Source organism: Salminus brasiliensis, chromosome 5, assembly GCF_030463535.1.
Source record: "Salminus brasiliensis chromosome 5, fSalBra1.hap2, whole genome shotgun sequence".
NCBI classification, from domain to species: domain Eukaryota; kingdom Metazoa; phylum Chordata; class Actinopteri; order Characiformes; family Bryconidae; genus Salminus; species Salminus brasiliensis.
Genome location: NC_132882.1, coordinates 41,188,257 through 41,205,667, shown reverse-complemented (window position 1 = coordinate 41,205,667; position 17,411 = coordinate 41,188,257). Strand labels below are relative to the sequence as shown.

Genomic DNA, 17,411 nt, shown 5'->3' with positions numbered 1-17,411 from the left:
GTGTAACTGGAATTCACTGCATGGTGCCGTTGCAAAGATGGCCGCCCAGCCTTTCCACACAGTTTAAGAACGCTTCTCAACCAATCAGATCGTGAGGTCGGGACTAACTGTTGTTAGTCTGTCTGTCCAAGTTTGTTTGGCAGTCTAGTTTCACTGTACTTTTCACATTCATCTGCCAGAGGATAGGGTGAGTGTGGGCCTGCCATGGCTGAACCAGCAGGGGTCTACAAACTTTTGCACATGTAGTGTGAATGTGTAGTTCTGAACGATTCTACGAACTCCTTCTGGTATTATAGTCTAAGAAGGAAAGAAATAAAGCCTGTGTGAAGTCTGGATTGTAAACCCTCACTGTATTAAATAGTCTGAGCTCTTGGGTGTTAAAAGGCCCATATCCTACATTTTTCACCCATTTTATTTCCGCCTTCCCTGAGGTCCACTTATAACGTTTGGGAGGGTTTATGTGCCAAAAACAGCCATAATACATTTTTACACCACCATTTCCCAACACCCTTATTATCCCTTAGAATTACACAGCATGTGTGGTGCCTTTCAGACCGATATACAGGAGCAAACAAAGGTTTTGGACAGCCCTGGTCAAGATATCTGTTGCTGTGAGTAGAGTACCCAGTGAAGAGCTGATTTTCATAATGACGTTAAAGATGAACCATTTATTTAATATTTCAAGCAAGATCATTTATATTACATTATATTTCCATCTTTTCCAAAATATCAGAAATGGAAAAGAGCCCAGTTCTGTATGTTTCTTGGGCTGTTTCTTTCCGCACTGCACTTTTGAGGCCTGTCCACAAATTTTCAATGATGTTTAGATTTGGGGGGCTGACTGTGAGGGACAGGGCAAAACCTTTAGGTTGTTCCACTTGAGGTAGTCCATCAGCTTGTTTTTATAGATTGTGTGATGGTTGTTTCCAGAATTTGCTGATTTTTTAATCAAATAAGTTTATATTTTCTACAGTGAAATGTTCCCTTTGCCACTGGCTGCAACACAAGTGCAAAGCACGGTTGATCTTCCGTAATGTTTAACAGTTGGAGCGGTGTTCTTTACATGAAATTCAACACCCTTTTTCTTCCAAACATACCTTTGCTCACTGTGGCCAAGCAGTTATATATATATATATATATTCATTTGTACAGTATTATTTCATTGATATTACTATTTTAATGTCATTGTACAAGGTGCGACACACTTACCGTTGGGGTTTATGTGCTAAGATAAAGCAGACTGATGTAGAGGCTCCTTCTTGTGCCCAGAATTAAAATATGTTTATTTGTATGTACCATATTGTTTATGTGCCTATATTAATATTTTTTAAAATGTTACTCTTACTTTCACTTTACTACAGTTTTTCTGTATGCCTGTCGATATCTGGATGTGAAATTAAAAGCTAGCATATAGTGCTACATCAGCCTTCACAGAGAAACTGGGACATAATGGACATAAATAAATAACAAATTCTATAAATTAATCCTATGAATTCTGTCAACCTTCTTAATTCAGCCTGAATCTTGCAGGTTACGACTCATTTTACTTTACACATGCTGAAAATCACTTTGCTAACAGTGAGCTGATTCCTCAGCTGTGTTTTGCTAAACGACCCAGCAGGCTCTGATTAGCACTGGGGCTGAAAGCGCCCATAAGCAATGGTTCGACCAAAAATCTAATTTTACTCAATTTCCCCCACCCACCAAACGTAGTCAGTCAGCGAAAACATGTCTGGGGTCTGAGATTTGCTCCCTAAATGTAGCACTGGAGCTGTGAAGCTAATGTAGCCAACAAGTAATGGAAGCTCATAGCCACTTGCTTCCATTACACAGTCATCCCACGCTTGCATCGAACTTGCATTCAGTGGTCAAATAATAGTTTTTATAGATCACAGCAGATTATACAGTGTTTTTTGACACTGTCTGATGTGCTGTGATCTATAAAAATGGACAATTCAGTTTTTTCAAGGTTAGGCCTACGTTGCATAGCTAAGAACACCCTTGTTCTTAGCTATGCAACGTAGGCCTAACGCTTGGACTATTTATCTCAGAAGTAATTGGACACTTCAGATCTTTACTGGTGTTTTATGGCCAATCGAATCATAATATGTCCCACTTTTCATGTTCCAGGTTAGCACTGTTAGCATTGCCTCAGGTTAGAATCATTAGCGATACCACTCATACATATTTTTCGCATAAAAACCCCATGGAAACATGTCCGCAGATAGAAGTTGGACAGTACTGTGCGTATGCTGATTTAATAAGACACAAATGGACAGAGGTGCTAATACAGATGTTCTTGTGGGGGGACTTGTGAGGGTGTTCAAGTTGAAACATGGAAATTCCAACATCCCAGTTCAACAAAAGGAGCTTGATGATGATAGCTTTATGCCTCCACAACTGTTTTAGAGTTTTTAGAGTATTTAGAGTTTTTACACTAAATCCAAAGTATGTAAACGCCTTTTTTCCACATTTGGGACCCTTCTGGGCAACCCAATTCCAGGTAGCATCAGGTCAGGCTACTAGAAGCATCGGCCTCTTGGTCTTCATGGGATCTTGTTCTGAGACAAAGGGCCAGTGATTTGAGGAGCTAGGAGGAGCTCTGGCCCAGCTGTTTGCTCACCTCGTGTCCCATTGAAGAAAAGCGTCTGCCTGCGTGGGTTCTGGATGACCACTATGGAACCGTCGTAGTTCTGGAGGCGGCAGGAGATCTGTGCCGTCCCGCCCTCCAAAACCGTCACGTTCTCCGCCTGCACCGCCTGGGCCCGTGCTGAAAGAGAAAGAGAGAGAGAGAGAGAGTCTTTAATTACATGGTGCTTAGATCACTGCCACGATCATTATCCTTATCCATTAGCACTCGCTGACAGTCTCCTCCTGTCCACCCGGCTCTGACTGACATGGCGTTCATGAGCCGCAGCGGTAATGAGAGCTGCGGCTCAGCGTGAATTAAATACACCCAGCAGTCACTTCCAGCCGCGCCGCTCATCGCAAGGCTAGCGTGGCCGAACCGCAGCTGCTAGCCTCACGCTTAGGATGTCTTGCGGTTGACGCACTCCTCTAATGCGCTCGCTGGCGCATGCCGCTGGATGCTGCATTTGGCCACCCAGCATCCTGGGCCTTCTAGGCTTTGGCACACGCCAACTCTGGGCCGCTAATGTTTATTTGGGCAGCGAACAGCGGAGGCAGGCTGCTGCGAGTGCGCAGCGCATCATTAGCCTCGCTGCAGACATGAAGGCCCTGGACGTCTGTCTCCGGTGAAGCGCAATTATCTGCAGCCCTGACACAGAGGTCTCCTCATGAAGGGTGACTCATCGCTGCCACGTCACTGGAGCGGATCATGGGGCTAAATTTGTCACTGCTCATTCCGATGAGGCCCGCTAGCCTGATCCTGTATCCTAACCCGCGGGTTGACGGCTCTTTTTTATATCTGTGGAGGTGAAAACTGGATGCAGTGAAACAGAAAGCTAATTTTCCCCAACACAACTTCACTCCCGTTCGGATGCAATTAAATGGTCGGGAGGATGAAATTAAAATGAATATTCCAAGGCAGAAGAACTCTGATATTGTCTGTGTTCCTAATAAGCTAAACATAATCACTTACTTGCTAACCTAGCCTAGCTGACAGTTATTAAACACAACTAGCAAAGCTGTGCTACCTAATCTAACTCGTCAGTGTCCCTGAAGAAGCTAAAAACAAGCACTTTATTACATATATTACTATAGGAAGCTAGCTGACAGCTTTTAAACATAACTAGCTTAGCTGTGCTAACTAGCCTAACTCGTCAGTGTCCCTGAATAAGCTAAAAACAAGCACATTATTACATTTATTACTATAGGAAGCTAGCTGATAGCTTTTAAACATAACTAGCTTAGCTGTGCTAACTAGCCTAATTTGTCAGTGTTCCTAAATAAGCTAAAACCATGCACTTTATTATAACAGATGGTCCTAGCATTAGAAAGCTGGCTGACCGTTCTAAACATGACTAGCCAAGCTGTGCTAACTAGCCTAACTTGTCAGTGTTTTTGATAAGCTAAACACAATCACTTACTTGCTAACCTAGCCTAGCTGACAGTTATTAAACACAACTAGCAAAGCTGTGCTACCTAATCTAACTCGTCAGTGTCCCTGAAGAAGCTAAAAACAAGCACTTTATTACATATATTACTATAGGAAGCTAGCTGACAGCTTTTAAACATAACTAGCCAATCTGTGCTAACTACCCTAACTCGTTAGTGTTGCTGATAAGCTAAAAACAAGCACTTTATTACAGATACTAGACTAATTAGACGACTAGCTGACGGTTATAATTAGCCTAGCTGTGCTAACTAGCCTAACAAGTCAGTGTTCTTGATAAGCTAGTCACAATCACTTAATCGCAGATGTTACTAGCTTAATTAGACGACTAACAGACAGTTTTTAAACCTAGCCTAGCTGCGCTAACTAGCCTAACTAGTCAGCGTTCCTGAATGAGCTAAAAACAAACAGATAAAGATATCCTAAATATAGTTGCAATAGGAAGCTAGCTGTAATTTTAAGCTAACTAACCAGGCTTAATAATAATAATAATAAAGATAATTAAAAAGAAAACAGGTGTAAAAAAAAAAAAAAAGTGTTGAGGCATATGAGCCAGCACTCAGATATGAACTCTTCTTAATTAACAATTAATTAAATCTTAATTAACTAGCAAGTTGGCGGGTGATTTACCAAAGCATCTAGCCTCAACCAGAGGGCCTCAGAACTGTCTGGTTGTGTAGGCAGTAATAGTTAGGCAGTAACGGTCTGAGTAATCACTTGAACAAGGTGCCAGCAGGTGAGCGAAGGTGAGGGAGATACACACGCCAGTTAAACTGAGAGAATCAAATCAGAGGAAGGTACGCTGGACTTGCGTTGTGTCTTCTGCAGCTCTTGAAGGCATTTCTCCCACCCAAATGCCCGAGCTAATTAGCTTTCGTCTGGAGTCGTAAGGCCCAATTAATCAGTTAACTACTGTGAAGAAGCGCATAGTTGGGACAACTTGAACGGGGGCATGCCTGCAGTCCAATACCCCTGGCAGGATGAGCATATTGTGGTGCACCTGTTATCTTCCAGACCAGTTGGTGTTTTCTTCTACTGTACTCTCCAGGTATCTCCACAGTTGCACACACAGCAGAATCCAGAGTACTGAATGAACACCTGCAGTGTCGAGCGAAGTTTCGCCGGAAACAAACGGAAGTTCAGCGCTGTAGATGCTTCTGCTACGTCTGTATCGTAATTTTCACGTATTTTGGTTTGGGGAACGTTTAGTAAGGAACAGAAGGAGCAAGGGGGCTCACTTACAGTGCAAACTATTGAGCATCGGCTGAGGTTAAACCCATGTCCCCTGCTGTAATTGCCCGCTCTTGCCCACTGGTCTAAGCTGGTCTTTGATGGTCAATGTGGTTAAAAAGCTGGTCATCCAGATGAAAACATACCTCACGCTGGTAAACCGGCTGGTTAAACCAGTAGACCAGCTTAGCTCTTGACCAGCATAGCGTATGTTTTCATTTGAGTTTGATGGACTAGCTGGTTGTCAAGCTGGTCATACTGGATGGCTAGTTTGGTAAAGCTGGTTGACCAGCTTGGTTATTTCGGATAGTCTATGCTGCTAAGCCAGCAGGTTAACCAGTTCTTGACCAGCATAACGTATGATGCATTTGATCTTGTGTCGTCATGCTGGTCAACCAGCTTGGTCATGCTGGTTTTGCTGGTCGACCAACTTGGTCATGCTGTTCAACCAGCGATGATTATGCTGGTCAATCAGCTTGGTCATGCTGGTCAACCAGTAATGATGATCATGCTGGTTGACTAGCTTGGTCTTGCTGTTCATGCTAGTCAACCAGTCAGATGATACTGCTAATCCTGACATGCTGGTCGACTAGTTTAGTCTTTTTGTCAACCAACTTGGTGATGCTGGTTGTCATGGTCGGCCTGGTCAAGCCTGGTCATACTGGTGGTCTGGCTTAGTCTGGTTGATCATGCTTTTAAACCATGTAAACCATCAAGCTCTAATGAAAACCTAATTTCGTTGGAGCAGCTAAGCTGCTCAATTGGTTATACCAGGTTGACCAGCTTGATTCAGCAGGGATTCGGTGTCGATCTATTTGATGGCTGGTTTCACGTCTCAGCTTTCCTGGCGCTAACAAACACTAGCTCTGCTGCTCTGGCTGCACTGACCTCTGAAAGCGGGCTGATCTGTACAGCAGCACTGAAGTTCCAAACATGAAGCAGATGCTAATTTTAGCAATGTCTAAGCACAACTCACGAACAGTTCCTCCCTGCTGGCTGTAAGTAAACACATAAATGAGAGACTGCACGGTACAGCAGTCAGTCTGCAGACTGTATTATTATCTTTCAGTCTGTTACTCTACTGCGTCTGGTAGGTGAGTTAGCAAGCCTTCTTACTGCCATGTTATCCTCACTGAGTGGCACCCCACTGCTGCCAACCACACCAGTTCTTTACTGGTTATTTCTAATTGTTTAACTTTGTAATTTTCAGAGTTTCTGCTCCATTGGTGGACAATGCAGCCAACCATGATAGCATACACTTGTTGCTACCACCAGCACTGTGCTCTTAGGCGAGACAGCCCACTTGCTACCACTAACTGGTAGGCTAGCCATATGCCAGCCATGCCAGCTATGCCTGGTCTACACTTGCTTAGACCAGTACTGTGCCCTTCACAGGTATAGAGCTAGCTAGTATGACCGTGGTAGTTTTGTGCATTCGCTGTCTGACAATTAGCCAGCTTGCCAACATCCAAAATAACCAGTACTGGTCCCCCCCACCAGTCTTCCAGTTCAGCCTTCACTTGAACTGGAAGTATAGTGTAGTGCCAGTATTGTGGTCCCCATACTCCCCAGACTTCTGTATGTAGTAGTATCTAAGCTTAGACGCATCTTCTGGATCCTAGCTGATACAAACTAGCTTAGGGTGTCTCCTAAATACACGGTGAAACCACGCCCATTTTGCAAGACAATACAAATTGCAAAGGCAGTGTAGGTTTTTAAAAATGACAGATATGAGCCAATGTTATAAGGACACCATATCCGACTTTCTAGCACTGCAGAAACACAGAAAAAATAATCAGCTTCTGGTATCTATGCTTGATTAGATGGAGCCTGAAAAATTCCGCCCACACCACTTCACAAGCAACAAATGACCACGAATTCTTTCACCTGGAAAACTAGTCCCATCTCTGAAAATGAATTATGCAGATCTGCAGCTTTACAAAAACCTTTGACTGAAGAATTTATTAAAACGCTCTACAAAAACGATTACTGAACGAATCCAGCAACTGCCTCGAGGCTCATTTGTGCTCGATGTTAAATACGGACACGGATACGGACAGAGAGCGCGGAGAAGAAAGTCTTTTTTGCAGGAAGTACATTAGCACAACCTCCTCCACCCTGTCGCCATGCTTGTTTGTTGTCCGAAACTTTTGACCCTCATTGCATAGGATCTAATGCTTAGCATTACCGTCCTAACATAAAGGATGCATATAAGTGTGTGGGTAGTGCCGGTTCTGTTGTTTGAAACGGGCGCCTTTATTTTCAAACATGAAGGGAGTATGAATGAGCCTCAATTAGGCTCCAACTGTCAAGAGCTGTATCTTAACACCAGCTTCTGGGATTTGTCTGGGAAGTGTCCCCGACCCAGCCTGTAAAGTCTGTGCTGCCTTCAATGAATGTACGCGTCCTCGTAGGCCATAGAGAAGAATTACAGCAGTAGAATGAGGAAAAATAAAGGGAACGACGGAGGAATATAGCCTGTAGTGAGGAGATATTTGGCTGGGTGAATCCACCCGCCACTTATTGGCCTTCTCGTCCGACTTCATTTAAATTTAATTTAGTCCGACTTAATCAGGTTTAGAGCCTCCGTGCTCCATTCACCAGAGAAGGGTGTGCGGGTTAATAAAACATTGACAGGCGAGGTATTGAGCCGACATATAAAAAGAAGAGAAGAAAAATGGGGGGATGAAAAGAGGTACTGTGATGGAATATATCCTCCGCTCTTTTCCTTTTTCCTTGTGACAACCGCTATTGTAATGCAGCCGTTATTACTTCTGTTCCTCGCATCAATATTGTGATTCATATCTGAGCGATCGGCAACGACGTTGCCATTCCAATTATTATTCTAATGACGGTTATTAGTCAGCACTTTGGTGCCTACACACTCAACCACTATTGTCTTAATGGGCCCTAATTGTCTTAGCTGTGCTATACATCAAGCGAAGGCCCAGGAAATGAAGGGACGGCTATGAAAGACTTCAAAAACGCCCGCCGGAGCTCGAACAAGCGCCGCAGAATTAGCGGTGGCAAAAAGTGGCTAAATGCGCTCGAGTGAGGAGCGAAACAAAATGCGGCTAATTGAGAGTCCGCTGAATGGCGTCCAGCTGCCTCCTCTTCAGGAAAATGGCTGAAACGAAGGGGCAAAACAAACGACTTGAAAAGGAGGAGTGGGAGCGCATTGCGATGCCAATCTTAGAGAAGAAGAAAAAAGGCGTTCGCTCATGAGAGAAAAGAAAAAGAGAGAGACGGAGATGCTAGAAGTCTCTGTCACACATCAGAAGACTGATGGCTCTCGAGTTTTCCACAGCTGCGAGCTTCAGATAATCAATCCGTCTCTCCTCAGGAAAGTCTGGACGGGAACAGTTGGTGAGAATTGCATCGCTACTGTCGACACTGAGATTTAGCCACCTGTGAACGTACATATTAAGGTGTGTTGACAGGGCTGCTCATGAGGGGAATGCTTGCAGGGGCCTCGCCTCGAAGGGGGGGCGCCCAAGAGCCCAAGTTACTGCACTGTTAGATGATATGCGTCAAAAAAGGCTTTGCAACGGCAATTCCATGGATCGCTGGGAGAGCGCACATGCACCCCGCCCTGATCTTCATTCTCCTGGGTTCTAGTTATGAGTTTCGCGATGTTTTTAGATGAACTGTACATATCAGAGCCGTCAATCAACAACTGTTGTAGGACGAGCAATTAGGCTACCTACCTAGAGCAATAACTAATCCAGATAAGGTTCAGGTAAGTTTACTGTTATTACTTATTCTGTGCTGTCCAATTATTCAGTAACTACTATAAATAAAAATAAATAATTAAAATTATTTAATTAGTTTAACTACTACTATTATTTAACTACTCTAAATTATTCAGAAACTATATGAAATATTTAGTAACTACTATTTAATTATTCAGTAACCACTATAAATTATTTGGTGTCTACTAATTTTTAATAACTACTATAAATTATTCTGTAACTACTATAAATCATTTGATATCTACTAATTATTTAATAACTACTTGAAATTATTCAGTAACTGCTATAATTATAACTATAAATAACTACTATAAATTATTATAAATATGCTTACAAAATCTTAATACTCAATTATTCAGTAACTGCTATCAATTATTTGGTATCTACTAATTATTTAATAACTACTCAAAATGATTCAGTAACTATATGAAATATTTAGCAACTACTATCTATTTAGTAACTACTATCTAATTATTCAGTAACTACTATCTAATTATTCAGTGACTACTATAAATTATTCAGTAATTCAGTTAGTATTCAATTATTCAGTAACTATCTGTATTTACTAATTATTCACTAACTGCTATAAATTATTTAATAACTACTACTAATTTTTAGTAACTACTCTACATTATTTTGTACCTATTAATTATTCAGTAACTGTGATAATTATTCAGTGCTTGCTCATTTGTCAGTAACTGCTATGAATTATTTAATAACTACTATTAATTATTCAGTAGATACTAAAAATGACTCTGTAGCTTCTAATTATCCAGTGACTAGTATAAATGATTCAGTAATTCAATTATTATTCAATTATTCAGTACCTACTAACTGTTTAAAGTAACTATTATAAATTATTCTGTACCTACTAATTATTCACTAACTGCTATAATCATTCAGTACTTACAAACTTTTCCATAATGACTATGCATTATTTAATAACTATGAATTATTCAGTAACATCTATAAGTCATCAGTAACACATCTAAGTATTCAGTAACTACTATAATCATTCAGTACTTGCTCATTTGTCAGTAACTGCTATGAATTATTTAATAACTACTATTAATTACTCTGTACCTTCTAATTATTCAGTGACTAGTATAAATTATTCAGTACCTGCAAAACTCATTCAGTGCGAACTAAATATTCAGTTACTACTATAAATTGTTCTGTACATACTAATTATTCAATAATGGCAGAAACATTATTTAGTAACTACTACACATTATTCAGTACGTAATGTACATTTCTACTACCTACTAGGGTTATTCAGTAGCCCTGCATGTCTGAAACATGAAAAAATTCCTGTTCAGCTCCTGGACAGCTTTGCTGTTGGCCACACCTCAACACTTTTTATTTCAAGTTTAATTACTGTACTTTAAACCATGGGATTCCTAAAACGAGGAGGACCGAGCCGGGCAGACTGCAGATCCTCAGCTGATAGATGTTGGACGTACTGAGAAGTTCAACTGCAGGCCTGTAAGTAACTGTTACTCGGCACTTTTTTGGACCGTGTACTTTTCATACTTTCAGTTTAAGTTTGTTTTTCTCAGCAGCTTCAATCCTGCTTACTCATATTTGAGTCATTACTTCATTGCAAGACTTTTTGCATCGGCACGGCTTCCGGCTGCTCCATTCTCCTCTTGGCGACCGGCGGGCGATCAGGGAGAAAAAAAAAAACAACCAGAAAGACCCAGAGGGAGATGGATTAATCTTGACCCCATTAAAATCAGGCCGTATAAAACGGGCCCACTCAACATACTCGGAATGAGATTAATCCAGAAGGTGAATGGATCGATACAGGGCCCGTCCTGAAGCTACGAGAAGATAAATAAATGAAAATAAATTTTAATAATAATATAAAAAAAAACAATCATGTTCGGTTGCAGTAGTCGTCTCAGCCAGGTGAGGGCAGTGCATCGATGCAGTGGGGGGAGAAAAAAGCCCTAAAAAAGCCCTGAAAATCAGGCCTAATTTAGCGGGGTTATCATAATTTCCGAATGAACAAACAAACAAACAGGCAGACAAACAAACAAATAAATAAACAAACAACGGCATATGGGGGTGAATAAACAAGGCCGTACGTAGGCTTTCTGTAAAGCTCTCTGGGATGCAGCGGTGAGTTATGGGAGATGTAGGCGAGCTGGATTTAGAGGGTTTGGGAGGGGGCCAGGTACAGAGCTGATATTGCTGGTTGCACTAAATCCATAGCGGCGCTCCCCAGCTCAGGATTAGCTAGCTGAGTTACAGCCTCCGAGCTACAGGAAGGCCCACACAGCGCACACCCTCTCATACACACACACACACACACACACACACACACACACACACACACACAGTGCAGGCAGAGGCAAATCCTGTTCACTCTCACACACACCAGGAGGACAAAGTGAGACCTCAAACTTTCCAGACGAATATAATGAATGTGTGTGTGAGTGTGTGTGTGTGTGTGTGTGTGTGTGTGTGTGTGTGTGTGTGTGTGAGTGTGTGTTTATCCTGCCTACTTTTTTCAGTACATTTTCTTTTTGATGTGAGCTTTTGTTCCCAAAAACTAAAAAGCTCTTTATCCTCCTCTCTCTCTCTCTCTCTCTCTCTCTCTCTCTCTAGAAGAGACACGTACAGAGTGAGAGAATGAGACACAGACGTTGTACGAGTTGTACGAGTTGAACACGATCTCAGACTACTTATAGATGATGATGATGATGATGATGATGATTATCTGCAAGTCACTGTGGAAACACCGTACATATTGCCTATTGATCCAACAGTGGTCCTGGATTTTGGTTGGATGCTCATAAGACAGCATTCCCTTATGAACTGCTCCTGCCGTCTGCCGTCCACAGCTGCGTATGGACAGTTGTTGAACAGTAACATACGGATGGATTTGTATTTTGCACTTCTGAGAATTTGGAGATAATATATCTTAAAAATGCTTTAGTAAAAGCAACAAGTAGTGTCTATATAATAATAAATATAATAAATAATAAAAAGAATATGAATGATCATTGTTACGACTTCTTTACTTCTACAGGAATCTACTTTTACACATTAGTCATAACATCTAGTTAACACAGAGTTACCAACGGCATTTTGGGTTTAACTAAATTCAGCGTGTGCAGCCTCGTGATCGCTTACAGCTCTGTGATGTTCTGCAGATGATAAAGTAGCAGCAGTTTAGCAGAAATGCTAAAATAAAGTCCATAATTATTATTATTTTTTTTTTTTTTATTTATTTGGGCACACGTCCTAAGCTGATCGTATTAGGTGATGACTCCGGGGAAATGACTAAAGTTATTCAGTACCTACAGGTTATAGGTGTGTTAAAATGGCCTTTAATTGCTGTAAATAAATGCATTTCCCAGAAGTGGAAAAACAGCGAGCCTCCTAATTCCTCTGAGTGGCTAAAAGAACACTCTTAATTTCGTCTCGTCTGAAAAGATTCTGCAGAACTTTAAGGAAAATCAAAGACATAGGGAACTATTTTGGGGGAAACTTCTTCAACTTTCCTCCAACTTTATGATGCTTGATAGAAATCATAATTGTGAAGCTGTGTACTGCTACATACATACATTATATATGAATATATATATTAGATTTATTTTTATTTATTTATATTATTTATTATAATGCAAAGAAGTTATTATTACTGCTGTTGGGCGACTTATGCCAGTCATAGTCTGCAAATTCAGAAAAATTTAAGAACATACATGGTATTTTATTTTTTTTAAATAAAAATAAAAAAAGGAAAAAATATATATTAATAAGATAAATAAGATACATATAACTGTAGGTATATGAATAAGAAAAATATAAGAAAAATAGGATACCATTATTTTTTTCCATCACCGTTGTTTTACTGTCTTGTATTTAATGTTGAATTCTGAATTATTATATCTATATATCAAGTTTATGATTTTTTCAAGCATCATAGTAAGTAAGCAATACCTGCTATATGCAGTTTCCTGATTAATACATTTGAAAAGATGGTGACCGTCCAAGCGCAGTGTTTGTTAGCAACGTTAGCATCAGCCTAGCATTTCCGGACGCAAACCAAAGAAGCACCCATCCGATACCCAACACGTCTTGCCTGACTGACTGCAACTAGGGTCAGTGTTCAGGTGATGTTCATTTGGTAAGCTGTGTTTGGTAAGAACTGCTCCTTTAAAATTCTTTACTGGCGTTAATCTCTTCGTCTGCTGTGAAGAGCGCATCACGCTCCCCTTTGCCTACTTCTGTCCACTCCACCTCCACTAACTAACTCCTCACGCTCCCGCCGCTTGATTCTTCCAGCTGCCGAGTGGATGACGACCTCTCCGTCTTAATTGATCCTCTCTCTCTCTCTCTCTCTCTCCCCCCGTCTTCCTTCATCTTCCCGGAGCTCATTCGGACCACTTTCAGCCTCTCTTCGTTTTCCTGATTACATGCGCATCTGTTCAGACCACCTGAAGTTCTAGTGTGTCTCCCACTTTCTCTAAGAGTGTGTGTGTGTGTGTGTGTTCTCCCTGACTTTGAAAGCGAGGCTCTAACAATCTGCAAGCTTTGTAGGGTGTGTGTGTGTGTGAGAGAGAGAGAGATAGATAGAGAGAGTGAGAGTGAGAGAGTGAATGTTCGCATTTGCAGGCCTACAAGCTCCAGATAATCAGTAAGTTGGATGGGGCGGCTTCTTCTTTGGTGAAGTAGCTGACGGATTCTTCTTCTCCTCTCTCTCTCTCCCTCTCTCGCTCTCTGTGTCTCTCTATCTCGAGTCTAAAATTAAACCCCCATTTCTCAAAGGAATCTCGTTCGCTGCCAATCAAATACAGTTATGAAAAAATATGCTGCGCCTATAAATAATACATAATCCTTTACAACTCTTCTCCTCATTACCCTGCTCTCTCTCTCTCCCCCTTTCTCTCTCCATTTCCTCTTCTTATCCCCCTTCCTCTCTCTCTCGCGCTCTTATTCTCATCTCTCCATCTTTCCGATTCCCTTCCTTTCCAAAAACACCTAATTCGCTCCACCACTGCCTGTGTTTCCTCCTCTAATCTCATTCCCCCTTTCTTCCACACCTACGCACTCACTCCCCTGCTCTAATCCCTCCTTTTTTTCCTCCCTCTCCCCCCCAATCCCCTTCCTATCCTCCCTCCGCACCCTCAATCTCGCTCCCTCTTTTTCCGGCTGCACTCTCTCTCTCTTTCTCTCACCCTACTTTTTTCTCATCCCCCTTCATTTACTCTCTCCTTTTCCGTTTCCTTTAACCTCCCCTTTCACTTTCATTCGGCTGCCTGCGCGGACCACCGCCCCCCCCCCCCCCACCCCTCCCTTTCCCTGCCTCTGCTATCTCTTCCAGCAAAAGAGCCCTGTTTGTTTTCTATCTCCAAAATGTGATTTGTTCTGCGGCTCAGGCTTAGAGTATAATCAGCCTGCTTTTGTGTGTGTGTGTGTGTGTGTGTGTGTGTGTGTGTGTGTGTGTGTGTGTGTTGTTGGAGGGGGGGTTGAGAGAGACAGGAACTGAGAAGGAGAGAAGACGAGAATGTGAGGGACTGTGGGAGAGATTAAATGGAGAGAAGAAGGAGACTTTGAGAGAAACAGAGAGAGCATATCAGGAAGAGAGAGAGAGAGAGAGAGAGAGAGAGAGACTAAGAGGAAGAGAGAGACTGATAGAGAAACAGTGAGACTGTACGAAGAGAGAGAGAGACAGAGAGAGAGAGAGAGACTCTAAGAGGAAGAGAGAGACTGATAGAGAAACAGTGAGACTGTACGAAGAGAGAGAGAGACAGAGAGAGAGAGAGAGACTCTAAGAGGAAGAGAGAGACTGATAGAGAAACAGTGAGACTGTACGAAGAGAGAGAGAGAGACAGAGAGAGAGAGAGAGACTCTAAGAGGAAGAGAGAGACTGATAGAGAAACAGTGAGACTGTACGAAGAGAGAGAGAGACTCTAAGAGGAAGAGAGAGACTCTAAGAGGAAGAGAGAGACTGTTAGAGAAATAGAGAGACTCTACAAGGAAGAGGAGCAGGGGAAGAGAGAGGCTGTTAGAGAAATAGTCAGAGAGACAGCTGGGGACTGTTAGAAAGACTGTAAGAGGGACAACTGGGGGCAGTGATCTGGTCTTAAGACTGTAAGGCAGACTGCGCGGAACAGTTTTGGACTGTGAGAAAGACAGAGTGTGAGAGGCAGAGTTTTAAGACTGTTACAGTTGGGGACTGTAAAAGAGACTATAAGGGACTGTTGGGGACTGTAAGAGAGACTGTGAGAAAAACAGTCAGAGCGAGATTTGGAGACAGTGAGAAAGACTGAGAGGAGCAGAGAGACTAAGGGGAAGAGAGAGGCTGTTAGAGAAAAAGACTGTACGAGGAAGAGAGCGACTGTTAGAGAAAGTCTTAAGACTGAAATGGCAGTTGGGGATTGTTAGAGTCTTAAAACAGAAAGGGACTGTTGGGGACAGTGAGAGTGAGATAAACAGTCAAAGAGACAGTTGGGGATTGTAAGAGACACTGTGAAAGGGACTGTTGGGGACAGCGAGAGAGACTGTGAGAGAAATAGTCAGAGAGACAGTTGGGGACTATGAGAAAGACTGTGAAAGGGACAACTGGGGGGAGTGATCTGGTCTTAAAATTGTAAGGCAGACTGAACGGGACAGTTGGGGACTGTGAGAAAGACAGAGAGTGTGAGAGGCAGAGTCTTAAGACTGTTCCAGGGAACTGTAAAAGAGACTGAAAGGGACTGTTGGGGAGACTGTGAGAGAAACGGTCAGACCGTGTGAGGGACAGTTGGGAACTGTGAGAGCAACTGTGGGAGTGACAGTCAGAGGGACAGTTGGAGGGCTGTGAGGGAGTCTTAAGACTGCGAGAGAGACGTCAGAGGGACAGCTGTGCTAGACTGTCCAAGTCTGAAAATGACAGACTGTTGTAGAAACAGCAAGAGAGTATTTGAGAGAGACATGGTAAAAAGAGAGAGAGAGAGAGAGAGAGAGAGAGAGAGAGAGAGAGACAGACTGAATAGTGAGGAGAAAGACTGAGAGGACAGGAGATGCAGCAAAAACTGTGATGAAGGGAAAAATGACAGGGTCTTTCTCCTGACTCCTCTAATTACACTTGATGTTCCCTTTCCTTTCCTCCTTTTTTCCCCCACTTCCCTCTGTTCTTCCCACTGCTCCTCTCCGGGCGCTCTCCTGCGGTGACAAACGCTCCTTCCTCCTGCGTTTGATCTTCTATTTATGCCGCTTGCTGCTCACACTTACGCTTCCATCCGTCTATCTCCGCATCTGTACCCGGTCTGTTCATCCCGCGCTCCTTATCGGCGCTTCTCCTCGGAGATGCTCAGCATTCCTCGCTCCCTTTCTCCCTCCTTCTCTTTCTTTTGACCTTCACGTTCATAACACCTCCTCGGTACCACCTCCATATTTCACCCATATCGCTCCCTCAAGCTCCCCTCGCTCCATTTCATCCTCTCGCCTCTCTCCATTACTCAGGATTGCCTTCCTGCCCCCCTCCCCCACCTCATTTCTCTCCATCTTTATCGCAGTGGTCCGCATGACGTTTTTACCCGGTCGCAACCCCAACCACGCGTAGCGTCTTCATCATTAATTAATATTAACTAAAAAAGACTTTAATGCTGTAGTTTCGTCTGTGATTGTACACTGGATTCTGTGGATTGAGTATTTGCCATTGTCGTGAACGCTGCTGGGTCATTCCATGAAAGGAGGGCCATTTAAGAATATCGCTGCCTTGTATTTGAGATCGGAAGAGAAGCCAAGGTCAAAAGATGGTCAATTCTGCTTTCATCCAAAACTGCTCTTGGCATTTTTTTTTCCTTTATTCTTGAGATTATTTTTCTGAAAAGGTTTTGCAGTATTTGCAGAAATTTACAGAATTTTCACCAAAAGGTGCAAAAAAAAAAACAGTTTTGAGATGAGAGCAGTGTGTAATTTAAACAATGGAGAGGCAAGAAAGGTTCATTAGCATTAGTTCATTTGGAACTATTCTCATGAAATGACTAACGTAAAGCTCGGTACCCATCAAAGAGTTGGCCAAGCAGGAGAGGGCACATTGGAGCATAATTGGCCTTGACAAATGTGGCCTTCTTGGTGGGTAGAATAACCCCTGGGTGGCCCAACTGTCGGCCTTAGTGTCAAGAGATCACAAGTTAATTCCCAGGAATGGTTGGGAAATCATAAGTTTAATCCCCAGTAAAGTTACAGCCATGTGTGGCCACGAGTCCAAGAGAGCATAACCGACCGCAGTCTTTCTAGGTGGGTAGGCTCACTCCGGGTGGCACGACTGTCTAAGTGTTGGCCCAAGTGTTGGGCGGTCACGAGTTGAATTTCTAGCAATGCTACCACCATGCATTGCCTAGAGTCCAAGATAG

At 42.5% G+C, this 17,411-nt stretch overlaps 1 protein-coding gene across 3 annotated transcripts in view; it reads right to left on the bottom strand.

The window, feature by feature from the left end:
* cadm4 (cell adhesion molecule 4) overlaps positions 1-17,411 on the bottom strand; it is a 263,298-nt gene that overhangs the window by 52,962 nt on the left and 192,925 nt on the right. For all 3 annotated transcript variants that reach the window (XM_072680423.1, XM_072680421.1, XM_072680424.1), the window contains exon 2: positions 2,624-2,770. In XM_072680423.1, the coding sequence (XP_072536524.1) occupies positions 2,624-2,770 (147 nt within the window). The remainder of the gene's footprint in view (positions 1-2,623; positions 2,771-17,411) is intronic.